At 53.8% G+C, this 24769-nt stretch overlaps 1 protein-coding gene across 4 annotated transcripts in view; it reads right to left on the reverse strand.

The window, feature by feature from the left end:
• The window catches only part of APLP2 (amyloid beta precursor like protein 2), a 59804-nt gene extending 36041 nt beyond the window's left edge, over positions 1-23763 (reverse strand). For 2 of the 4 annotated variants that reach the window (XM_056131461.1, XM_056131460.1), the window contains exon 1: positions 23581-23763. In XM_056131461.1, coding sequence (XP_055987436.1) covers positions 23581-23688 — 108 coding nt within the window. In that variant the 5' untranslated portion in view covers positions 23689-23763. The remainder of the gene's footprint in view (positions 1-23580) is intronic. The other 2 variants (XM_056131459.1, XM_056131458.1) reach the window with 2 other exon arrangements.
• Positions 23764-24769: the final 1006 nt, after the last annotated feature.

Consider the following 24769-nt stretch of genomic DNA (forward strand, 5'->3'; position numbering starts at 1 on the left):
GACCGCAGAGGGGATGCAAAGGGGACGGCTGACACTCCCAGAAGTGACGGAGCCCTTTAGAGCGCATCAGTATAATGGGGAAAAACCCAGGGGAGATTCCAGTCGCTGGGGGGCGGGGGACGGTCAAAGCATCCCCTCCTCTGTCCTCAGGGCTGCCAGCAGAGATGCCTCAGTGCCCGGTGCCTTACAGAAGCGGGTCTGTAAGGAATGACCAATCAGAGCGCGCAGGAGACTGGGCTCATTCTCTCCCTCCCCCCACGGCCCCTGCCACCCCCGCCAGCTCCTCCCAGGCCCAGTGCTCCAGGGATTACGAGGTGCAGGGCTGAAGCCTGGGACTCCCGCGTGCAGAGCCCGAGTGTGGCTTTAGCCTCTCTCCCAGGCCCTGGGCTTCTCTCCCTGCCCCACCCCCCTCTTCCATTTCCACTGAATGAAGCCTCAGAGATGGCTTCTACTTGCCGCCACATTTCTAAGCCACGTGCCTGGCTTCTCTCTCTCAGCCCAGACCTACTTAGCCACCTCCCAAAGGCTCAGTCACCCAGAGGCTCAGCCACACCCTGAGGCTAGGGCCACCCACTTCCCTTTGCCCTTGGGCCAGATCAATAACCCTAATTACATGGCTGTAGCATAAACATTTAAGGCTCAACCCTTCTTAGGAAAGGGTGTGCAGGCTGACGCCTGTCCTGCCGCTTTCAGACGCCCAGATCACAGGCCCGGCTGGGCGAGGAGTCTCCAGAACCGTCTGGTCCCCCTTGGTGGCTTTTGGGTTCCTGCTAGCTTGGTGCTGGGGGACCACTTGCCGGGGAATGGACCCAGGGCTGCCACATGCAAGGCCTGCACTCCGCCTCTCACCAGGAGCCCGGTCTGCCCTGTGTCCTGCTTCTTCCCTGGCCTGGCGCCGCTGCCCCCGGGGCTGTGACTGCCGCTGGCCTGGCCGGGAACCTTCTCCCACCTTTATCCCAGTTCCTGGCCCAGGGTTTCCGCCTTCTTGACACCCTGCCTGAGAGAAGGCAAAGTTCCTGATGCACAGACTTCGCCAGGCATTTGGACCAGCACCAAACTCTGGGCCCGGACCATTTCCTCCTCAGAACTGAAGAGTCACAGCTCCTAGACCCCAGGCCCATCGGACCCCGATCCCTCACTGCACGTCTGTTTTTTTTTTTCTTACAGAGAAGAAACTGCTGGTATCCTGGAATTGCCATGGAGACGGGCCTGGGATAGGGTCTTCGCCGTTGGCTGCTGGCCTGAGCTCCAGTGGGCCGTACCAGCCTGCAAGTACAGCCAAGTGGCACCTCCACGCTGTTTGAAGTCGCCCCCTGCAGCAAGCACCCAAGAGACCCCTCTTCTTTCCTGCTCGTTTCTGTGTTTCCGCTTTCTTCGAGGTGCCTATTGGTGTTTCCATTTTCAGACTTTGCTAAGTTCCAAGCTCTCTCCCCCTGGCCTTATTTTACTGCAGACCATTGTTTCGTGGGCAACGCCCCTTCCTCCCCGGAGGTTCTCTGCCTGCTCCCCTTCCTGTGGGCAGACAACACCCTGCCCTGCTGGAGGAGCCCCTCAAATGTGGGACTCCAAATCATCAAACCCGGGCCTTCGGGAGAGGCCCGAAAGGCCAGTCTCTGTGCCCAGAGATGGAAGGGCTTGCGGCCAGCCTCCAGTGCCCTCCTTCCGGAGCCAACCCCGGGCTGCTCCCTGCCTGGGACTGGCTGGTTGCCCTGAGTGATCTTCACCTGCCCTCCTGGGTTGTGGGGTGGGCAGGGGCCAATTGCTGGAATGTTCCTGCCACTCCTTCTGGGAGCGGCCTCAGCCCTTCGGGGGCTGCTGTCCACTCGCGTGGCATCTGCCTCTTCTCTCCCGACTCGTAGACTGCAGCGTTCTCTTCAGGCACACAGAAAACAGGCAGTGACCCCTCCGCTCTCCCAGCCCTGAGCACGGTCACCTTCCTGGCACTGGGCAGCCTCCCGCAATTTCTCTTCCCTCTGTGCCTCCCGCTCAGGGACCATCTGCCGCCCCGCTCCCCGCAGCCCGGGTTTCTGTCCTTGGAGGATGTTCCCAGGCTCACGGGTAAGCAAACAAGCAGCTCTGCTCTCACCCCCAGCCGTAGGACCAGACGCCTTCCCAGCCCCACGTCACTGGTGGCACAAGGGCTCAAAGGGGCGTTTGTGAATAAGATCCTGGACACTCAGTCAAGAAGCACGCTGGCCTGGGAAAAGTTGGAGTCGGCAGTTACCATAGCAGGAAGAGGAAAACAACTGACATCCCATCCTATGAAAGGGATAAAGAGGTGCTGCGTTTGTTCTTTGAGATACTATTCAACTTTACGGGGGGAAAAAATAATAATAAAAGGATACTTGCCCTTGGCGGCAAAATGGAAGGAAGGAGCTGGGTGTTCTATGCAAGGTGAAAGAAGCCAGGAAAAAGTGCCGGAGATCGCTAATGTGAGTTCGCCAATGTGCACAAGGACATAAAGTTTAGGAAAAGGCTGGTTAAAAATAAAACAAGCTCCCCAAGTGGAAGAGGCAGCGGTGGGGGAAAAGGTGGTGGACGACAAGCCATGCCCAGGAATGACCTCTGAGCACAGAGACGGGAGTAAGTCTTGAGCATCACCAGGTGTGGTCCCCAAAAGTAAACTTTACAAAAAGCTAAAAATTTTTTTAATTAAAAAATTTAAAAATAAACTTAAAAACTTTTTTTTTAAAAGAAACTGTTTCTTTTACTCAAAAGATTATATTGTGACCATTTTACAAGACAGTACAGCACACACACTACTAGGCATGACTGTTAGGGCTCAATGTGCGTGTCCCTGACTCAATACCTCTATTGCAAACTACAAGACCCTGAAGGAAAGAGTGAGCGAAAGGGCGGGGGGAGGGGGGGAGGGTGGGGGAGTGGGAGGCCTATTACTAGGACCATTGGTGGTGGAGAATGGGCACTGGTGGAGGGGTGGGTACTCGATCATTGTATAACTGAAACCCAAGCACGGAAGTTTGTAAGTCTACAACTGAATCTCATGGTGTTTCACTAATGAAAAAAAATACATATATGTTTTAAATAACATTACAATAAAGTTTAAATTATTACTTGAAAAAAAAAATGTGTGTCCCCCGACCCCAAGATTTCAGTCCGGATCCCCGTAACTGAATCAACGGGGAGATTAGTATATGGGACCAAGATGAGGTCACCCTGGAATTGGGTGCAGCACTAACTCCTCTATGAAAGGGGAAACATTGCTGGGGTGGCGGGTGCGGGAGAGGAGAGAGGGAGGGAGGGAACCGTGTCCAGGTGGGAGCTTCACAGCCCAGAGCCGAGGAACCAGCAGATGCCTGGCCTGGCCTGCCCTCCTGAGTCCTGACGGGCGCAGCCTTGGAGGTAACTGTCCGGGCAGACGCCTGCAGCCTCCGTCCCCTTTCTGATGCTGGAGCTGCTCCCCACTGCCTCAGCTGAGAAAGGGTCTGCTCGACTCCTGCTGGAGACTTTATGGAGGGAGGGTGCTGAGCCCTGTAACGAAGGAGGGGCCCTTTCTGAGACTCCCCAACGGAGGGGGAGCACTAGACAGGACAGCACAGGCCAGGAGGACTGGAACCTCTAGGAAGGAGGCAGGAGGGTGGGGCCTAATCTCGACAGAGAGATTAGGATGAGGCCAAATTTTCTTTAAAAAGCTTGGGGGATTTATTCATTTTTGCTTTTTGGGTCACACCCAGTGATGCTCAGGGGTTACTCCTGGCCCTGCACTCAGGAATCGCTCCTGGCGGTGCTGGGGGACCATATGGGATGCCGGGCATTAAACCCGGGTTGGCTGCATGCAAGGCAAATGCCCTACCCGCTGTACTATCGTTCCAGCCCCAGGATGAGGCCAATCTGGGAGCCACAGAATGATCCAGAAGCAGGGTAAACAAAGGCTGGGCCCGGGTAGGAGACAAGGATGTGGTGACAGCACCCGCGGCTGCAGGTGACAGGAAGTAAAAGGGATCTCTGGGGAGCAGGTGACCTGGAGATTTGGATGGACCTGGGGGCCTCCAGGGGGCTGGTGGGGCTTCAACCCAGTTCCTGCACCTCTAGGAGGTACAGGCTGCTCAACGCCCCAGGGAGATGGGCAAAACTCAGGTGCCCCTGGACAGCCCACAGTCCTTGAGCACCAAGAAGATGGGGTCAGGGATGGCCTTGCGTGCTGGAATCCCGATTAGGTCCCTGGTGCACAGCCTCCAGAGCACCCCGGAGTCAAGGACCCTCCCTGGCAAGAAAACAAAAAAGTTAATACACCCACCCCCGCCATGATGGCAAGGACAGCCAAAGGGGCTCCCATGTGCAGGACCTCGCTCTCCCACCGAGCCACGTGCCCGCCACGGTGCATTCACCCTTAACCAAGGGAAACCCCCGGCCTTTGCATGGCTGTGTGCAATCAGACACCTGCACGCCAGCTTTGGGGAAGTTTTCATTATCCATTAATAAGAGGCTTTGAAGACAGCCCCTCCCTGGCTCCAGACCCCAGTGGAAGGCACATTCGGAGGAACCACAGGTAATCATGACTGCCCTGGGCATGGAGAGGCCGTGGCTCCAGGCACATCCCCCTGGGTATCTGGCTGTCAGGGGCAAATGTGTTACTGACTCTTTAACTAGCCTGACATGAATTCAAAGCAACTAAGTTAAATTCCATACAGACCCGTTTGTTTGAAATGTGGAAGGGGGCTGTTGGCAGCTGGCTCACATTTGACTCACAACGGAGAGGACGCTTCCTTACTGCCACAAAAATCATCTCCGCAGTTAATAGGAGGCCCGAGAAACCAATGTGATACCTGGTAAACGCCGCACCTGGGGAACTTCGTTAGGTAAGAATGGTGGTACTAGCCAGAGAAGGGTGGCACTCCCCTGAAGAGAAGAAGCGTCTAGAGAAACTTAAAGTAATAAGAACATGAAAAGGCTGGGCTGGAGCGAAAGAATGGCAAGGAGGGCATTTGCCTTGCATGCAGCCAGCCCAGGGTCTATCTCTGGCATCCCATACGGTCCCCAGAGCACCATGTGAGCTCAGGTGTGAGCTGAGCCACGAGTAACCCTTGAGCAAAAAATCAAACCAAACCAAGAGTATGAAAAGGCCACCAAGAGTCCAAGGCCCTCCCTTGACTAAGTTCCAGGCGGGCAGTTTGGGCAACGCCAACTAGAGAATCAAAGGTCGGTATAAAACCAAGGAAGGTCACTGCTCAATCCAACCATCTCTCTCCCAGCACGTTTCCCTATGTTAAGCTATTTCACTTCGCTGTTTGTCCTCTCCCGAAAGTCTTCTCTGCCAGGGCAGGCGATCCTGGGTGGAGGCCCTCTGACCTCTCCCTTTCCTGCAAAGGGTAATTCCTCTGGGTGGTGCAGACCGAAGAGATTTCAGGACAGCAGCTTCTGCGGCTGGTGGGGCGGGACAGTGCACTTGTGTAGGTCCACGAGAGACTTTATACCAGCCCTAACCCAGCCCTAACATTCGCTGGCACTCCCCAGGAGAGGAGGAGGAGGTAGGCGGGTCCCTCAGCCCCACACCGGGGGAGAGAGTCAGATGGCCTGCAACAGAATCTACGTTCCCCTCTTCCCCATCAAAACTTACTTTTGTATTTCAGGGCTCACATCTGGGCTGACTGCTGGCTCCAAAGCTCAGAATCATGACCGCTCCTGGTGGGCTCAGGGGACCGTGTGGGGTGCCGGGATTGAACCAACGTGTACGGCCAGTGCCCTCCCCACTGTACTCTGGCTCTGGCCCGAAGATTTACTTCTTTGGGTTGGGGGCCCCGTCTTCCCGCAACGTGTCTGGGGAAGGTCTGTCCTGGCTCTCACAGTCACCTCGATCGTTAAACAGCTGGTCCGTAAAATGTCAGTCCTGGGTGTTTTGGAACTTAAGGAAGGTCATTTCATCACTGCCATGGCCAGGGATGACCCTCTAGCCCCAAGCCCTGGGCTGAAGCCCAGTTCCCCGGCTCTGCTGGGAATCGAGGCTGGAAAGAGGAAGTAGTAGTGTGGGGAAGAGTTCAGGAGGGCCTCCCTCCCTCCCTCCCTCCCTCAGGCAAAGAGGAAAGAAAAACCACATGAAGGTGGCAGAAGGGGGTCCAGGGACGACACCAGGAGACGTGGGGTCAGCCGGGAACTGAGGCAGGGAAAAGGCGCCTGAGACCCTTCCAAGGGATCAAGTACTGGGGTGGGAGTGAGCAAGGGGATGTGTGTGGGGAGGGTGGCTCTCACTTGGTGGAAATGGGAGAGAGGACCCCTCCCTTTTTCCCTCCCTCCCAAGATCCACAAACACTAGCCCTGAAGAAAACAAGTCTTCCCCTGAGCTCCAGGACCACAAAACAAAATCAACAATGGAATGGCAGACCACAAAACAAAATCATCAACGTCTTTTCCAGGTGCTGAACCCTTCTCCCATGACTGACGGCGTGGAGAGGGGACAGGTGCGGCCCTTAGGGTGCTCAGTTCATTCTCTGGGCAAATAGGGAAAGGGCCTCTAGGACAGGTCCCAGGAGGACAAATCCCCCCCAGGAGGAGGTCTGGTCTGGGTGAGGACTATCGTAGCCCAACTTATAACCAGTTCCCAAAGGACAATGAAAGGGGTCAGAGCAATAACACAATGTACAGGGCGTTCGCTTTGCACGTGGCCGACCTGGGCTCGATTCCCAGCATCTCATATGGTCCCCTGTGCACAGCCAGGAATAAACTCCTGAGTACAGAGCCAGGAGGAACCCCTGAGCATCACGGGCTCTCTCTCGCTCTCTCTCTCACACACACACACACACACACACACACACGGTGACAGCCACAGTGAAAGGCACACTGAGGAATCAAAACCCCTATTTTTTCCCTTTTATTTTTATACACAGTGGTAGGGCGTTCGCCTTACAAGCGGCCAACATGGCCGACCCGAGTTCGATTCCTCCGCCCCTCTCGGAGAGCCCGGCAAGCTACCGAGAGTGTTCGATATGCCAGACACAGTAACAACAAAGTCTCCAATGGAGACGTTACTGGGCCCGCTCGAGCAAATCGATGAACAATGGGAGGACCGTGACTTTGACTGCCAGGAGTTAAACCACTGATTAGTTTCTTTTCCTAGAGCAATGCAATCGTCTTTCCCAGGTGCTGAACCCTTCTCCCAAGGATCACTTACAGACACTGCCCAGACCAAATCTAATCAATTCCTCCAAGTGTCAATTCAATCTGAATGCAAGACAGACCCCGTAAGTAAATTAGTTAAAGGCTGAGGTGAAAGCGAGAGAGAGTGTAGCAACCACTTGCAAATTCCAAACTATTAATATTCTGGGTGGAAAAGAAAATGACAACCATCTCGCTAAATAAATTTCACATATCCCCCCGAGAGTTAAATAGCCCCAAACAGGTACCACAGTGATAGTACACCAGGCGCCATGCTGTCTCGCATGCGTCCAACCTGGGTTCAATCCCCGGTACCCAATGTGATGCCCGCCCCCTCCCCCAGTCCACCAGAAGTGAACCCTGAGTGCTATTGGGTATGGCCCAAAAACAAAACAAAAAGCCCCCAATAATAGTCTTTCATCTTTAATGCCGCATTATAATCACAAGACACACAGAGAGTTGCAAATTATAAAGATGGACTAAAATTTACACAGGCCACACAGTTTCAAATTCTTAAAAATTCACTGAGGGGTGTGTTGGGAGGAAACCGGAAACATTGGTGATGGAAAATGTACACTACTGAAGGGATGGGTGTTAGAACATTGTATGACTGAAGCCCAATTGTGAACAAGTTTGCAACGATGTGTCTCCTGGTGATTCAGTTTAAAAAAATTCACCGAGAATTAATATGATCTGAAAACACAACCCAAAAAGCCAGTTTATATAAACATATTACATATGTATATATAAAACTCTATGTCCTTAATTCTGATTTGTCAAACCCAGCACTTGCAAGGAACAAATTATTTCTGCCAGTTTACGTAGGCCCTCACCCTTCACCTGCCTGGCAGATAATAAGGTAATTTTTATTTCTATTTATTTATTTTTGCTTTTTGGGTCACACCCGGCGATGCACAAAAGTTACACCTGGCTCTGCACTCAGGAGTTACTCCTGGCGGTGCTTAGGGGACCATATGGGATGCTGGGAATCGAACCCGGGTCGGCCACGTGCAAGGCAAACGCCCTACCCTGCTGTGCTATCTCTCCAGCCCCCAAGGTAATTTTCAGCAGATAAAGGAAAACACACAGTGTCTCTGTCTCTCTCAGACTCTCATTCTGCTTCTAAAGAGCCATCCTAAGCCGACCGAGCTTGTTTATGGTTAATACTATCTGGAAACTCAGTTTCCAAGCTAAATCCCGGCGACGCGTGTGGCCTAGTTAGAAAGGTTCCCGGCGACCTTGCGCACCGCCTGGGAACCGTTGTGAAGTGGCCCAATGGCAGATTTTTTTGGATGCCGTTTCTAATACTTAATGTCAGGATGAAAACACACGTCCAAATCTGGCACAGTGATTGATCTGGCCCTGGGAACAGAGTGGTCTCCGTCACTCCCAAACGCGTGGCAGACCGAGAGCATCAGACACGAGTGGGAAGCGGTTCCCCTGCCAACCACACTCTCACTCTGCCACCTCAGCGGCCCGAACTCGCGCTTGATCCGTACCACGTCTCACCCATCACGGACCACGTCTTCCGCTGCCTCCCATCCACCCCCAAAACTGCACATGCCATCGCAGCCCAGAGGCCAGCCCAAGGAGATTTCTCTTCGATGACCCAGGTGAAAGAACGCTCAAGAGGAGAGATAGCAGGTGTTGAGGCGCTTGGCGTACGGACCCAGGTTCGATCCTTGGCGCCCCATATGCTCCCCCCCAGCACTGCCAGGAGTGAACCCTGAGCACAGGTCCCAGGTAGGAAGCCTTGAGCACAGCTAAGAACGGCCCCCAAATAACACAACACAAAAATGTTAAATCTTCAAGAAGCAAGCTTATCACGTGACTACCCATCCTTCCCCACCCCCATCCGAGTGCAGGAGGGTCTCACCGGCAGTGCTGGGGGTCCAATCTGGGGACATGTACTCCAGCCTCTGCAGCACCTCCCCTCACCCACACATTTATTTTGGTGGGGGGAGGTGCCTACCTACACTGAGCCACATCCTCGGTCCCTCTCTGTGTTTACCCACGGAGCCCACGCAGCCTCCGACTCAGCCTGGATCCGCTAGTCTGTCCTATCTGCCTGGCCACGGCTGCTGGGAGCCAGACACAGATGGCCTGGCTGGAGGCGGACGGGGTGGGAGGCCCTGCCACTGCATGTAATCGCTTACAATCAATACTCTTAAAAAGACATTCTAATCTGGTCCTCATCTGTCCGGATCGCTAGTGTGCCACTGTTTAAAAATACTAAGTAACATTCAATTGGAATGACCTGCTCCGATTCACAAGATTCCTCTTCCCAAGGGGGCAGCTGGCAGGACAGTCCATTAATGTAGATCCTGAGGAAGCTCCTCCGGCCGCCAAAGATTGGGCCGGAGAAGGGGTACGAGGGGAGGGTGCTTTACTCCACATGCGGTCAACCCAGGGGCAGTATTTGGCACCACCGATGGTCCCCAAGCCCTGCCGGGAGTGATCGCTGAGCACGGAGCACTGCAGGGTGTGCGTCCCTGTCAAAACCCCCTCTCCCCCCAAAGGAACAGAGTGGCTCAGACAGGGAGAGAGAGAGGAAATGGCTGAGGAAAACCGCATTCTGTGGAAATCCTCTTCAAAGCCAGGGAGAGCTGGAACAGTCCAAGCAGCTCATCAAAGAAGATCCTCAGGCCAGCTCAACCCAGAGAGTCCCTGAGGGCTCTCGCTCAGGCACAGGGAGACCGGACAAGGGGACAGTCAGCACCCACCACAAACCCGCGGCCTGGAGACAGAAAACAGAAGCTAGAGAGCAACAGGAGGCGAAAAGGGGGCGGGCCCGAGGTGACCTAACTAAGGACACTGCATTCTGGTGGTGGCCAAGGAGCAGAAGCTTTGTTATCTCAGAACCGAACCCTGTTCTACGCTCCTGGAAGCCACGGTCACCTGAACAACAAAAAACAGAACTAAAGAAGAATCTGCCACGGCAATCCAGCAAGCCCAACTCACAGTGACACCCCGAGCCACCAAGGCAGATGCAAAGGCCGGGGCGTGAGAGACAGAAGGCAGGAGCCGCCCAACGCCCACAGTGCCTGGCACATGGTGAGTGAGCACACACCCAGTGGGGCAGGACTGACATTCCTGCACACGGACCTTGAAAACCTGATGCTCAGTCACCAAGGCCGGACACACAGAACAAGTGATGGCCAGGGAGGTTCCTTGGGCTGGGCAAGGGGCCCGGAACAGCACGGGCCTTATTTGACTCAGGCTAGAGTCTAGGATGAAAGCTGAAAGGTGCAGCGTGGATGGTGGCCCAACACGGCCAATGTACTCAACACCCCTAAACTGATACTTAAAAAATTGGACCCTTAAAAAATACATAAAACGGGCTGGAGCGATAGCACAGCGGGTAGGGTGTTTGCCTGGCACGCAGCCAACCCGGGTTCGATTTCCAGCATCCCATATGGTCCCCTGAGCACTGCCAGGAGTAATTCCTGAGTGCATGAGCCAGGAATAACCCCTGTGCATCGCCGGGTGTGACCCAAAAAGAGGGAAAAAAAAAAAAACAACATAAAACTGGGCCACGGAGATTAAGGTTAAGGGACTTAACTGTGGTCGCAGTTTGATCCCTGGCAGCCCATAAGGTCCCCTGGGCCCCCACCTGGAGTGATCCCTGAGCACAGAGCCAGGAGAAAGCCCTGATACCCACTAGGTGTGGCCCTGGGGAAAACCACAAACCGAAGGAAGACAAAAATGGTGGTAGTGGTAGGGATCTAGAAAGATAGGGAAGACTGACCACGTAAAGGTCCTGGGAAGACAGAAGGCAAGGGAGAGATGGCTGTAGGCGGGCAGCCCGTAGACACTCGGGGGACGCCCGGGTCTGAAACACGGAGCCCCTGTGCTTCGGAGAGCACAGACGGACAGCGGGTAGGACCTGGGACCCAGCCCTGCAGGAGAGCGGGAAGCACCCCACGAACTCCACGGAGATTCAGAAGTGCTACTGCCACAGGGCGCAGACAGGGGCTCGGCTGGGACACCCACAGCCCACAAAACCAGGCAATCCTGGGCTGCCCTCATCTCACTACCGGGGCAGAACGTGAGCCGACAGCCTCACACTAACCCCTAAGAGTCCACAGAAATGCAATGTCTGGCAGAGTCAAAAACAGGTGGGGTTTGGGGAGGCAGAACAGCGGCCAAGGCACTGGTCTTACCTACGGCCGGTTCGGGTTTGATCCCCCGCACCACCAGGCATGATCCCCGAGCACAGAGTCAGGAGTAAGCTCTGAGCACACTCAGGGGTAGCCCACACCCCCACTCCCAAATTAAATCATCACACAAGGACATAAATGAACAGAAATGCAAACCAATGGGAACGTACAAAAGGAGATGCTGGAATTATTAGACAGACTCAATACACTTGTGATGTTCAAAGCTACGTAAGGACTTGAAGATGTAGTTGTGGATCTAGAAATCATTTTTAAAACACAGTTTTAAAACAAAGCTAAAAAATGTGGGCTCGGGTGATAGCACAGCAGGGAAGGTGCTTGCCTTGCATGGCTGACCCGGATTTGATCCCCAGCTCCCATATAGTGCCCTGAGCTGGCCAGGCGTGAATCCCGAGTACAGAGACAGGAATAATCCCTGAGTATAACAAGGTATGACACCCCCCCTTCCCCGGCCAATACCAAAAATAAATAAGTTTTAAAAAGTACCAAAAGTGGAAAAAAATTTAAAATACTATGAAATATATAACTGTGCTCTAAAGTGGTAAGTAAATGAACAATTTCAAATTCGTTCAGGAAAAAAGCAGACGGCAAAAAAGGAAAGGAGCCGAGGAAGTGAAAACCCAAGCATACTTGCACCCACGTTAAATGCAAATGGACTAAATTTATCAGTTGAGAGATAATGCCTAATTAAGGAAAAACCAGCCATAAACACCGCTACCTTATCAACCATAAACAAAAAGATGGAAACATTAGAGAAAGTTCTAAGAAGAGCAAAAATACTGCTAGAAATAAGGGAGAAGTTGCAAGTGGCCGGCATTCTTCTTCGACATTCTTCTTCGGAAGAGAGCAAAACCCTAAATGTGTGTATTCCTAATAACACAGCCATAAAATAATAAAAGCAAATAAAAGCCATAAAAGCAAAGCAAATAACGTTAAACCCACAAGAAGGGCGGGGAGATAGTTCAAAGGTCTGGAGTGCGTGCCTTGGAGAGACCAGATGGGTGTGGACAAAAAGGGAAAAACACATCACCAACCACTGGAAGTAAGCACTGCAAATACAGATTCTTTTCGTTCTCACGGATGAAAAGTTTGCAATCAACAGGCTCACAAAGCAAGTCGTAACCAATTTCGAAAGACCGGAAGCCTGCAAACTATGTGAAGGTAAGAAATCAACAAAGAAGACAAGAAAAAATAACATATTTGGAAATCGAGACGCGCAGTATAGAGCTCATGGGTTTTAAGAATTTACATTTAAATATCACTGTATCACTGTCTTCCCATCGTTCGTCCATTTGCTGGAGCGGGCACCGATAACGTCTCCATTTCTCCTAGCCCTGAGATTTTGGCAGCCTCTCCTTACTTGTCCTTCCCAACGGTGCCGCACTGGAGGCTCTTCCAGTGTGAGGGGAATGAGACCCGTCACTGCTACTGCTTTTGGCATATCGAATACCCCGCGGGAGCTTGCCAGGCTCTGTCGTGAATGTTCCCCCAACCCCCCACCCTCACCCCAACTCTCCCCACCCCCACACTGCCAAGGTCTCCCATACAGGAGTCATGTGCTCATCCCTACATCCCTCCTCCCCCAACTTACGTCACTGGCTAAGTTCTGCAGATACACAAGACAGTGATGATAACACAGTGCTATCAAGTTCAAAGCTGCTGAGAGAACAGATGGTAATTATTATTTTGTTTTTTGTTTGTTGGGCTACAGACAGCAGTGCCAGGGGCTACACCAGCTCTGTCCTGCGAGCAGGGATTGGGGGAGCCATGTGGTACCAGGGTTCGAACCACGCTCAGCAGCAATGCAACTCGGTCACCCCCAGACACACAGTGGTATTTTTTAAAATCCAATATTTAGGAATAAGCCTAATAAAAGGCATGCAAGATCTCTGCAGAGAGCTATCTGTCAGCTCTGAAGGTAACCTGAGGAAGTGGTGAAGAAGCTTGTCTGCAACACACTCCTGAGTGGGGACACTCAGGTCTGAGGAAAGTCTCAATTTCCCTGACTGAAGAGGGACTTCATGCAACCCAATCGAAAGCCCAGTAGGTGGTTGGTTAGGGATACACATGGGAAGAAAGAGGTTAGATATAAGAACAGCCCCATCACTATTGCAAACTCCAGCTGATCCAAGCCTATCAGTGAGGCAGTTATTTAGATAGTGCACTTGGTATGTGGAGGGACAGAGTCCAGTGGATTAGGGGGACCAGAAACAGACGGCCCTAGAGACAAAGGCAGGGCAGAACAGAAGGGAAGGGACCACCTGACCATGGAGGCTGGAATGGGGTAGCCACAGGTATGTGCGCCCTATTCCTATGGCAAAGATACAGAAACTCCACAGGACACTCTGGCCAGATGACCTAGAAAAAACTTCTAAGTCCTGGGGGCAGGAAGATCTTCTCACCCAGGACCCAAAAGGGAGCTGCCATGTGGCAAGCCCAGGGGCAGCTCAGGGCTTATAACTAGCTCTAGGCTCAGGGATGGTTCCTGCTGGGATTCAGGGGACCTCGAGGGGTACTGGGGGTTGAACCTGGGTCATGCATTTTTTAATCTGACAGTATGTTAGGCATTAACAGGAAGGACCTCTTCAAAAGTCATTCAGGAGCGTCGAAAGGGTAAGCCACCAGGAGACGGCTTCTCTCAGACAACCTCTCACTGCAGACACCTTCAGAGCCCTGAAACACCCGCCCAGAGCTGCACTCAACAGCCCTGGACATGCACATGGACACAAGACAGAGACACGGGGACAGAGGCGCACGCACGCACACACAGAAACACATACACACACACACACACACACACGACTCCACACCCTCATCAAAAGAAGTCACACACACCCTGGTCAAGAGGCCACAAACATTCCCCAGACAATCTCAGAATGATTTATTTACATAGCTAGAAAGCACTGGTGTGCATGTGTGCGTGTGTGTGTGTGTGTGTTCAGGAATAAATGCTTGGAATGAAAATGATAAAATCCAAGAAGAGAGGGAAAGTGGGATGGGGGTGGGGGTGGGGTGTAAATGTTCTTTTTCTTGACCTTGACCCTGATTACAAAAGCATCTGTTTTTATAAAAAAAAACCAACTTTTTAAAAATTTGTTTTGTAAAAAACCTTTCTGTCATTGGGGTATTTGGCATATACCTTTTCAAGTTCTTGTGAATTTTATTTAAAAGCTTAAAAGTGCTCGAGAAAGGCCAGCGGGCTGGAGCACATGCTTCTGCACACAGGTCTTTAATCCGGGTTCAACACCAGGTCCCTCAGAGTGGCTCGGAAACAAAACACTCAAATTCTCAGGGAGGCAACGCGGGAGGGGGACACACCCCTTCCAGAGCCAGGGGCTAGCTTTCCCTTCAGACCAAGCATCTCAGCATTCTTCCCCACTCACTCACCAGAGCCAGCTCCCTCCTGAAGACACACGCAGGCATAGTTCGGACCACTCAGCTCTGGCATGCGGGAGTGGGGAGGGGGTCTCTCGGCCGGAACGGGGATGCAAACACCCAGCTAAAGAGAAGAGCTGCCTCTGGGGCTGAGGCGGGCACTCAACAGGCCTGGGCTTGGGCACTGCCACAACTTGGCATCTCCTGAGCACTGCCAGGACCCAGGCCTGAGCAGAGCCAGGAGACACTCCCAAGCGCGGCCAGATGTGACCTCCCCGTAAGAGCTCCCTCGGGGTCCCAGTGATGATGCACGCATGCGCGTGTGTGTATGTATATGTGTGTGTGTGTGTGTGTGTGTGTGTATGTGTGTGTATGTGTGTGTATGTTCTGCACGTGTCCAGGGACACTGGGGCTACCATCCCCGGCAAGGCGCCAGGGCAGCCCCCGAAACAAACCACTCGTTAAAGTTCAAATCCCGCCTCCCTGTCATCGTTTCTTTCTGTACTTCTAAGAAATAAGCTCTTTTTTAAAAGGCGCGACACACAGGGTCCAGCGGCAGGGAGCCAATCAGGATGATGCCACACAGACTCACCACAAAACCCTCTTCTGATATTTAAAAAAAAAAAAAAGAAATTCACCACTGCTGGCAAAGCAGGAAATGAAGCCAAGTGAAATAAATAGAAAGAAAAATTTTAAAAGTACAAACAGGGCTAGAGCGATAGCACAGCGGGTAGGGCGTTTGCCTTGCATGCGGCCGACCCAGGTTCGATTCCCAGCATCCCATCGGGTCCCCCGAGCACCGCCAGGAGTAATTCCTGAGTGCAGAGCCAGGAGGAACCCCTGAGCATTGCCGGGTGTGACCCAAAAACAAACAAACATAAGAGTACAAACAAACACAAAAACCAGACGATTTTTGCCCAGGGAGGCAACAGACAGAAATTAAGTGGGATGAAATAAAATGAAACTCAGCGGCATGGTGCTTGCCTGACCACCCAGTCAACCCAGCTTGGTTCCCCGAGCCCTGCCCGGAGTGATTCTGGAGTACAGAGCGAAGAACAAGCCCCTTGCTTAGTCACGCGGAACGAAAGTCCTTACTGACAGCAGAACTAAAGTTACCTGTGAGGGAGGGATGGGAGGGAGGTACAAGGAAGGGGGGGGATGTTGGGGGGGTGTTTTTAAGATTTAAGCAAATATAGTCCTTTAATCTGTTTCTAAACGGTTAGCAATGCGCGTAATTAAAGGGAGCCAGCTCTATCATTTTATCAGGCCCCCTCTCCAGGCCCAACTGCAGCCAGCCTCCAGCATCCCCGAACAATGAGAACAAGCCTGGAAATTGTCGGGTTCTTCACCGCCACTAATCCTGCCGCTTTCTTCTCCTCCAAGCTAATTATCACCCTGACATTCCTTCCACAGTCACCTCCAAGGGTTCTGAGGCCGCACCTTGCTCCACCTTGCCACCATTCTGGTCTGTTCCAGACACCCCTCCAGGGAGGGGCCGAGATCCGGGAGAGAAGGATGCCAATGACCTCGCAGCTGACAAGCTTCAAATGCCCGGAGACTCGGGCAGGACCAGAGGAGTCTGTTCCTTCCACCCGGGCCAGCTGCTGACAGCCAGCAGAGGCCCCCAGCAGCAAAGACCCTCCTCTGGGCCGGCCAGAGCAGCCGATCAATCCTGCCCAGGATGACGGGAGGGTCTGGTGCTGGTGTCTTCCCTCCCTCGGCCAGAAGTGAGGGTCCTTCCTCTGGGCCCCACATGTGACCCCGGGGTGGGGGGACACCCTCAATGCGCCCTTAGCGGTACCCCACACCAAAGGCCCTGCCCACGCTGGTTTCTGCGTCTTCCTAGGGTCTGATCCTCAAGGAAGCCAGTGACTCAAAAGCCATGGGGCAACCCTTTTCTCTCCCAAATGATCCCACACCCCTGCCGTCTCCTTCCACCACCTGCGGTGTCATGGTCACTTCACTGAGATGAAATCACTTAAAAAAAAAAAAAGAGGAAGCAAGCTTGGCAATCACAAAAAAATGAATAAACATTTCAGAGCTGTTAAAATTCCAGGGTAGGTAGGTAGGGCGGGAGATGGCACAGCAGGTAGGGTGCTTGAATCAGGCGCAGCTGACCCGGGTTCAATCCCTGGCACCACACACAGTCCCCTAAGCACTGCCAGGAGTGATCCGAAAGCAGAGCCAGGACTAAGCCCTGAGCATCTCCAGGTGTGGCCCAATAGGGGAAGGAAGGAAGGAAGGAAAGGAGGGAGGAAGGGGACTGTGATGAGGTTTGGGGGGAGAGGGAGGCAGCTGTGAGTCAAGATGAAACCTGCAATCAAACATAACGGAGGGACCCGGGGCCAGGCTCTGCTGGTGGGGAGCCCCCCGCCTGTCTCCCGTTTCAGGCAAAGAAGAACAGCAACTTCGGACTGGGGACTTACGTCAGGCTCGGGAATGAGAGCCGCTGGGGTTTTTGTTAGCTAAAGGTGGTTTGTTTTGTTTTTCTCTCTAGCGCACCAGCATCACCTGGGGAGCACATGAAAGAAATACCCAAAGGACTCCAGGAGCACTGGTGGGGGTGAGGGCCGTTGGCGACTCAGAATCACATGTGGCACAGGGTGGGGCCCACAGGCTGGTTTTCACAGAACCGACAGGTAGGTTGGGACGGTGGGCGCCGGGCACCAGGCTGCGTCGGCCAGGCTCCAGGAAGGAAGACCACCACGAGGCCGAACAACAGAGGGAAGCCGTGGTTTAAACAGCAACAACGGGGTTCGAGTCCCAAGAGATTACAGGGATGTTTACAAACCTCACTGGCTGGAAGCGACTGTACAGGACAGGCGGCTGCCCTGCAGGCAGCGGACGCCGGGCTCAACGCCCGCACTGCACACGGTCGCCTTGGCACCACCAGGAGGAACCCCTGAGCACAAAGCCGGGGAGTAGACCCTGAATGCTGCCCGCTGCCGCCCCAAAATGCCAAAATTAAAAGGCCTCCTCCTGTTGATCGTCGATTTGCTCGAGCGGGCCCAGTAACGTCTCCATTGGAGACTTTGTTGTTACTGTGTCTGGCATATCGAATACGTCACAGGGAGCTTGCCAGGCCCTGCCGTGCGGGCGAGATACTCTCGGTAGCTTGCCGGGCTCTCCGAGAGGGGCGGAGGAATCAAACTCGGGTCGACCATGTTGGCTGCGTGCAAGGCGAACGCCCTACTGCTGTGCTATCGCTCCGGCCCAGCAGAGTGGTGCAGCGGAAGCGTGCTGGGCCCCTAACCCAAAATTAAAAAATAAGTTAAAAAAAAAAAAAAGAAAGAAGAAGAATGACTTCATAAGGTTGGAGAGACAGAGCAGGGCTGAGGCACTGGCCTTGCACAAGGCCAACCATGGCTCAGTACCACACAGGGTCCTCCGAGGCCTGCCAGGGGTGACCCCTGAGTGCTCAGCCATGACGCACAGCCAGGAGTCACACCTGAGCACCATCAGGTGTAGCCCCCAAACGAAATAAAAAAACAAACAAAAAAAGTAATTATTGGGGCCGGAGAGAGTGCAGCTGGTAAGGCATCTGCCTCATATGTGGCAGACCCAGGTGCAATCTGGGCCCCTGAACACTGCCAGGTTTAGCCCCAAAACAAACAAACAAAAATGATTATTTGTGGGACTTGATGCAAAGAACTGGAGCTCATTTCTATTTGAGCAGGCATGGCTGAAGCTGCCATCACAGGCCATAAATCAAGGTACATACCCTGAGCTAAATGCAATTAAGCGACAAGGTAATCTAGTTTATCTCACTAAAAAACAACTCAGGAAAATTGGATTAGGGGCTATTTCAAATTCTCTCAAATGGCCCCTCTCAAGGAAACGTCAGCTACTGTACAGGATGTATTTCTACTTTTTATCACACAGAAAACTCTTGTTTTCTTTGAGTGGTTCATTTTAGAACAATACAAACGGCAATTTTGGGGTACCGGCTTTAATATGTGACACATGTCATTTCTATCAAGGAGATCTGTTGTAACTGAGTGATATATATTATAGAAAGAACAACAGAGTAACAAACACTACCAAAAATCTATTGTAACCTAGTGATATATATTACATAAAAAACAATGAAATAATACTACCAAAATAAATCTATAGTAACCAAGTGATATATTACAGAGAATAATAGAATATACACTCCCAAAATGCTTAGCAAGGGTTCCCTGAAATATGATTTCAGGCTCTTTTGCAGTTACTGTTTAGCTACTAATTTTTCTCCCTACAATGAATATGCACTACACGACACAGAGTTTTTTTTTCTGCTATTTTAAAAAGCTTGAAAACTCAATAAGGATGAGTAATAGAATTAAAAAATCCTGAAAGGTTTTTAACTTTGATTTTCCAAAGTCCAAACAAGTTCAGTTTTGTTTTGTTTGAAAGAGGCCACACCCAGTATATGGAAGGAAGCTGGGGCCACTCCCCGCGCTGGGGGCGTCAGTGTCTGGGGCTCGGGGCCACCAGGACACACGGAGCACTGTCTGGGGACACAGGGCTGGGACACAGGGCCTCCCCCAGGGCAAGGCACACACAGCCACAGAAGCTATCACCACAGAACTCAGATTTTTTTTATTTGAAAAAAAAATTAATAACCCTTCAACTACTCCTGCCAAGAATTCTAAACTCTTTAGTTCTAAAAATAGCCTTATTTTTGAACGCTATAAAGAACACATTATCGGGTCAACCTACAAACTGAAATAATATCTGTAGACTGGACCAAAGTTTGTGTCGATGCTCAATTTGCTTATGTGGGCAAGGACCCTAAGGTGGGGGCTGGGGGCACAGAAGAGCAGGTAAGGCAACGGCGGCCCTGCACGCGACCAACACGGGTTCAATCCCTGGCACCCAACAGATCCCCGGAGTCCCACCAGGAGTGACCCCTGAGCACAGAATCAGGAGTCAGCCCTGAGCACTGCTAGGTATGGCCCCAAAACAAAACACTGAAAAGGTTGAAAAAAGAAAATTAGAGTAAGGTTATATAAGACAACGGCCTTGGCCCTGACAAAAATATCACAAGCCTTGTTTTCCAGGGGTGAAGGGTCAGGCCAGAAGCAAGCAACCCTCTCCCAGGGCTCGGCGAATGAATGAAGTGACGGCTGCCTGAGCACTGGGCTCCACTGCGCGGCACTCCATCAAGCTGAAATTCTAAATAAGGCTTTTAGCCCAGTGCCAGAGACAGCTCAATGGACTGGAGCATATGTCTCTTGCCAAGGAGGTCCAGGTTCAATCCTGGCATCGAGGGGAACAGCACCCGCCCTCTCCCCCCCCCCCCGAACACCCCCCTCCCATCACAGCTGGGTATGGCCCAAGTTAGAAAATGTAACGGAAAAACAACAAAAATGTTTAAAACGGTGCTTATAATCTTAAGCTATGTTGAACCACCTTCATGAAAGCTTTTCAAAATTGTTTTTGGCGGGAGGGGGGTTGGAGGGACAGCAACATATTAAAAATGTGGGAGCTGAGTCCAGCAGCTAGAGTGCCTTGCCTGCGGCCAGTGTGGCATGGCCCCCGGCACGTTTATGGTCCTGCACTCTGCCAGGAGTGGCCCTGAGCACAGTCGGGTGGGGCCCCCAACAACAACAACGCACTAATAATAAACTCAAACAGGACCAACTTCAAGCCAGATATTAAATTAGCACCACCCAGCAGAAGTAAACTGTGTCATGCAGGAGAATGCCAGGCTACCTACCTTAGTTAATTCTAAAATAGTATCTTTTAATACGGCCAGTGCAAGTCACTGAATTCTTTCAGTTCTGTTTCTACATCTTCAAATTCTGGTACGCGTTTTACACTTAGGCTAGGTCTAAATCCAGGTTTCATTAGAAATCCATTTCCATGAGAAAAACCAGATTGGTTTTCAGTTTGCATGATTCCGTAATGCAGCTCATTGATGATCTCCCACGTGTGAGGGTCAGGGTTTGATCCGCGGCACCTCGACCCCCACGTACAGGCATGCACTTAGGTGGGCCACACCCAGTAGTGCTCAGGGGACCCCATGTTGTGCTGGGGATAGACTCAGGCTCAGCAACACGCAACACAAGCGCCTAATCGCTCGCTCTGGCCCCGCACACACATGTTCTTAATAAAACAGACGGCGGGGGGAAAAAGTAGTAACTGTCATTTCAAACCGCCGAGTTTTACAATCACCGAGCTGAGTTCCATTTTCAACTGTTAACATAGATTAATTACAAATTAAATAAAAGAAAAAATGCAGCATTCTTATTATAATTTCTCAGTCCCAAGGGCCGCGCACGTGCTGCTCTGGGGACAACTCAGATGATGAAACCAATCCCTCCAGCAAAGGAGGGGCCTGCTTGGTAAAACCGGGTTCATCATATTTACCAAAAGGCAGACCCTCCTCCGACCCCCCCCCCACATACACATACATACATACATACATACAGAGTTTAGAGTTCCTACAAGCTGGCCCCTTTTATTCTTTTTTTTTATAATTTTTTTTTCCTTTTTGGGTCACACCTGACCATGCACAGGGGTTACTCCTGGCTCTGCACTCAAGAATCACTCCTGGCAGTGCTCAGGGGACCATATGGGTTGCTGGGAATCGAACCCGGGTTGGCCTCGTGCAAGGCAAATGCCCTGCCCTGTGCTATGGCTCCAGCCCCTCACATAGCCCCTTTTAAACCTGGCCCAAGGATCTCAGGCTTCATAGTCCACACAGGAGATGCAGCGTCCACTGAGACAGGCTGTGATTACCCACTGGCTCTGGCCCACAACGGTCTCAGATTTAAGAGGAAACGGCCTTGAGCTCCTAGCTGGGAGGCCCCGGGGTGAGAAGGTTCCTTTTAAACAGGTGTAAGAGATTAACTCAATCAACACGAAGGTCCATGAAAGATTCGCCAATCAATAATCCTGTGCCAAGCAACTTGATCAGGGATTTGGCTAGAATCCCTTTGGCAAATGCCAGTAGGGCCCTTCCCAAAGACATCCCGATTTAGGCCATTCTTGTTTAAATTAAGGTCCAGACAGTCCTCTGCCAGCAAACAAACACAACCCAATTATTTATACAGGACATGAATACAATTCTGCCTGCCTCACCAAAAAAAAAAAAAAAAATTTTTTTTTGCAAGATCATTGAGAGAAAAAAAAAAACCCGCCACACTTTGGAGTGGAAGTTACCATAAAATAATAATTAAAATTAGACATCTTAGGGAGATATCTTAATTCTGTCTTGACTGAATCATTTCTCAACCGAGCAATGTGGTGGTGATGAACGAGCTGAATCCACAACAACCAATTCTAATATTATTTGCTTTCTGGGTGGTAGTCGAGTGGGAGTGTTAGTATATTGTTTAAGCTGAGAGATGTCTTTAAAATTGATGCGTTCTGCGTTGTGAATCCACTAGCGACAGAAGTTACTCCTGCCTCTGGGCAGAGAGGTGAAAGTGGTTTTGGATAGCCTGACCTCAAAGTCCTCGTTCCATACAAAAGCCCTTTTTCCTTTCCCTTCCCGTCCTCGGCGACCTAGCAGGCTTTCAGGGACACCAACCTGGGATCAGGGATACAAATCTTACCATTGTGTGCAGACTAAAAAGCAACAAAGTAATCTTCTACAGGAGGGTACAAATTCACAATTCGCTACTGGGGCTCCACCTTCCTTCAGGGCCATCCCCTTAAAAGAATTTCGGCTTTAGCGCAGAAGGAATGCAAACCGTGCGCACGAGGTGGGCTCACCTGGGGAAGGGTCTGGCCGGTCTGCTGCTGCTGCTGCCCACTGGGCCCGGGTTCGTTCTTAGAAAGTTCTGGGTAAATGCCTAGGTAATCAAACCCAGCCTCGCGTCTCTCCGAACCCAGCGTAAAACGCAGGCATCGATCGGCATTTTAAAAATAGCCGCGAGGGGGGTGAAAGGGAATCCACCGCCCCAGAAACGCGCAACCCCGTGCAACAGCAGCACCCCCACCCCACCCACCCCCAATCCGTGGAGGGTAGTGTCCGGCGGAGGAGCAGGGACCGTGCGTGACCGGCGGCCGCGGGAGTCCGGACCGCGGCGCAGACCCGGCCCCGATCCCGCCACCCGGGGGGCTCCGGCGGCCTCCAGCCGAACGCCCCGGACTCCGGGCCACTCGGCCAGCTCCGTGGCACGACGGCGGGGACCGGGCAGCTCTCAGATGGACGGGGCCCAACTAGTTCATGCTGACACCCGGAAAGTACCGACAGGCGGACGCGGGTTTGCACGGGGATCTTCGGCACGGCGAGAGGTAACCCCCCAGAAAAAGCGGGGAGCCACACGGACTCCCGGAGACTGGGAGGGTCCCCCAGGGTTTAAGGACGATGCCTGTCTTCTGCAAACCGCTCGCAAACGGCTGGGTGCCCGCGGGCACCGAGCGCGCAGGAGGCGGCCCCGCGGCCAGGGCCGGGGCGCGCACCCCGCACCCCGCACCCCTGCAAGGGCCAGCCCGCGAGCCCGCCTCCACGACCACGGGGGCCAACAAAGGCGGCAGCGACAGCTTGCAGTCGTGGGGCAGCCCCGGGGGTCTCCGAGGCTGGGGGTCTCCGGGCGACCCCTTCCCACCCCCGCGCCACGAGCGCGCGGGGAAGGTGCGGGGTCGCCGGGCCGCAGCGCGCGCCAGCGCCGGCCAGCATTGTCCCGGGGCGGGGGCGGGGGGCCCGGGGCGGGGGGGGCGTCTGCGCCGCGCGGGGGTCCCCCGGGGAGGCGGCAGCGCCGCGGCGGCGGCCCGGCGCCCCCCGCAGCCCCGATGCCTTTCATTTGGCCTCTGCGGCGGTGCAGGCGGACCGACCTCCAGCGCTAAGCACTGCGCCAAGCAGGGGCGGGGGAGGGTGCGCCGGACCCGCCGCAGCGCCGGACGCGCTCGCCCCCCGCCGCCCGCGCGCCCGGCCGGACGCCCACCCCGGGGAAGGAGCCCGCGCCCGGGCGCTGCCCACCTCGACGTAGCCGGCCAGGGCGGCGGCGGGCGCCGTGAGCCCCAGCAGCAGCAGCACGACCAGGAGCCGGGCCGCGGCCGCGGCGGCCGCAGTGCCGAAGGCCGCCATCCCTCGCCGGGTCGCTCGAGAGCTGGGCTCGCAGGCGCGGACACTCGCGGACGCGCAGCGGCCACTCCGGGACCTCCCCGCCGCGACCCAGGGGCGTCTGAAGCCCGCTCGCCGCCGCCCCGGGGGTTTTACGCCGGCCGGAACTGACGTCACAGAGCCACGCCCTCCCCGCCGGCCCCTCCCCCGCGCGGGCTCGCGGGCCCGCCCCAGGCCCCGCCCCTCGTTCCACCGGGACCCAATCGGCGAGCAGGGCTGCCTGCTGCCCCGCCCCCGCGAGCCGCGCGCCCCCGCCGGCCCCGCCCCTCCGCCCTGCGGCCCCGCCTCCCGCGCGGGACCCCGCCGCCGCCGCCGCCGCCGCCGCCGCCGCGCAGGTCGGGGTGTGAGCCGCGGGGCGGGGGCCGCGCTCTGGCCCCTCGGCTCGGGCTGGCGCTCGTGTCCTGCACCCCGCGCCGCTGGCCCGTCCGCTGGCGGCCTCCCCTAGGGAACGCCCCGCTCCCCCGCCCCTGCCGGGTATTTTTCAGATCCCTCCGGGAACCGCCCTCTATGGGGTTCTGAAAATGGTTTTTTAGTGGAAATACCCAGAACCAGTGGTTCCGAGTCCAGGCAAGTGTAGCGAACCCTGCCCGCACCCCTCGGTTCCGGAGGCAGCGGTGCACTTCAGGGGAGCCGCTCCCTCCTTTTCAGACCCGTGAGCGCCCCGGGCGCGCCCCTTGCAGCTCGCGCCTCCGGGGAGCAGGTTTTGCCCTTCCCTTGCCCCTGGACTGGGAGATGTTCGCACACTTTTCACTCCAGTTTTTTTTTTTTTTAGGCCTCCTCCGTGATCTTTCCCTGGTGCCCCCTCGACGCCGGGGCGGCTGCTTCTCCCTGGAGACTAATGTTGCAAGGACCGCATGGACTTTAAGGCCGGGTCCCCTCCCCGGGAGTTTTAGAAAAAGATGATTTTCCTTTCTGCAGCTCCAGCGCCGCGGCCAAGCACCTGCTCCACTCTGCCGCCCTGCTCCGGGGCATTCACACCAGCTGGGGAAGTGTTCTGCTGCCCCGTTTCACAACTGGCCTGGCCTCCCCGTGGTGAGGGATCCCG

This window comes from Sorex fumeus, unplaced genomic scaffold (genome assembly GCF_029834395.1).
Source record: "Sorex fumeus unplaced genomic scaffold, SorFum_2.1 ptg000091l, whole genome shotgun sequence".
NCBI classification, from domain to species: Eukaryota; Metazoa; Chordata; class Mammalia; order Eulipotyphla; family Soricidae; genus Sorex; species Sorex fumeus.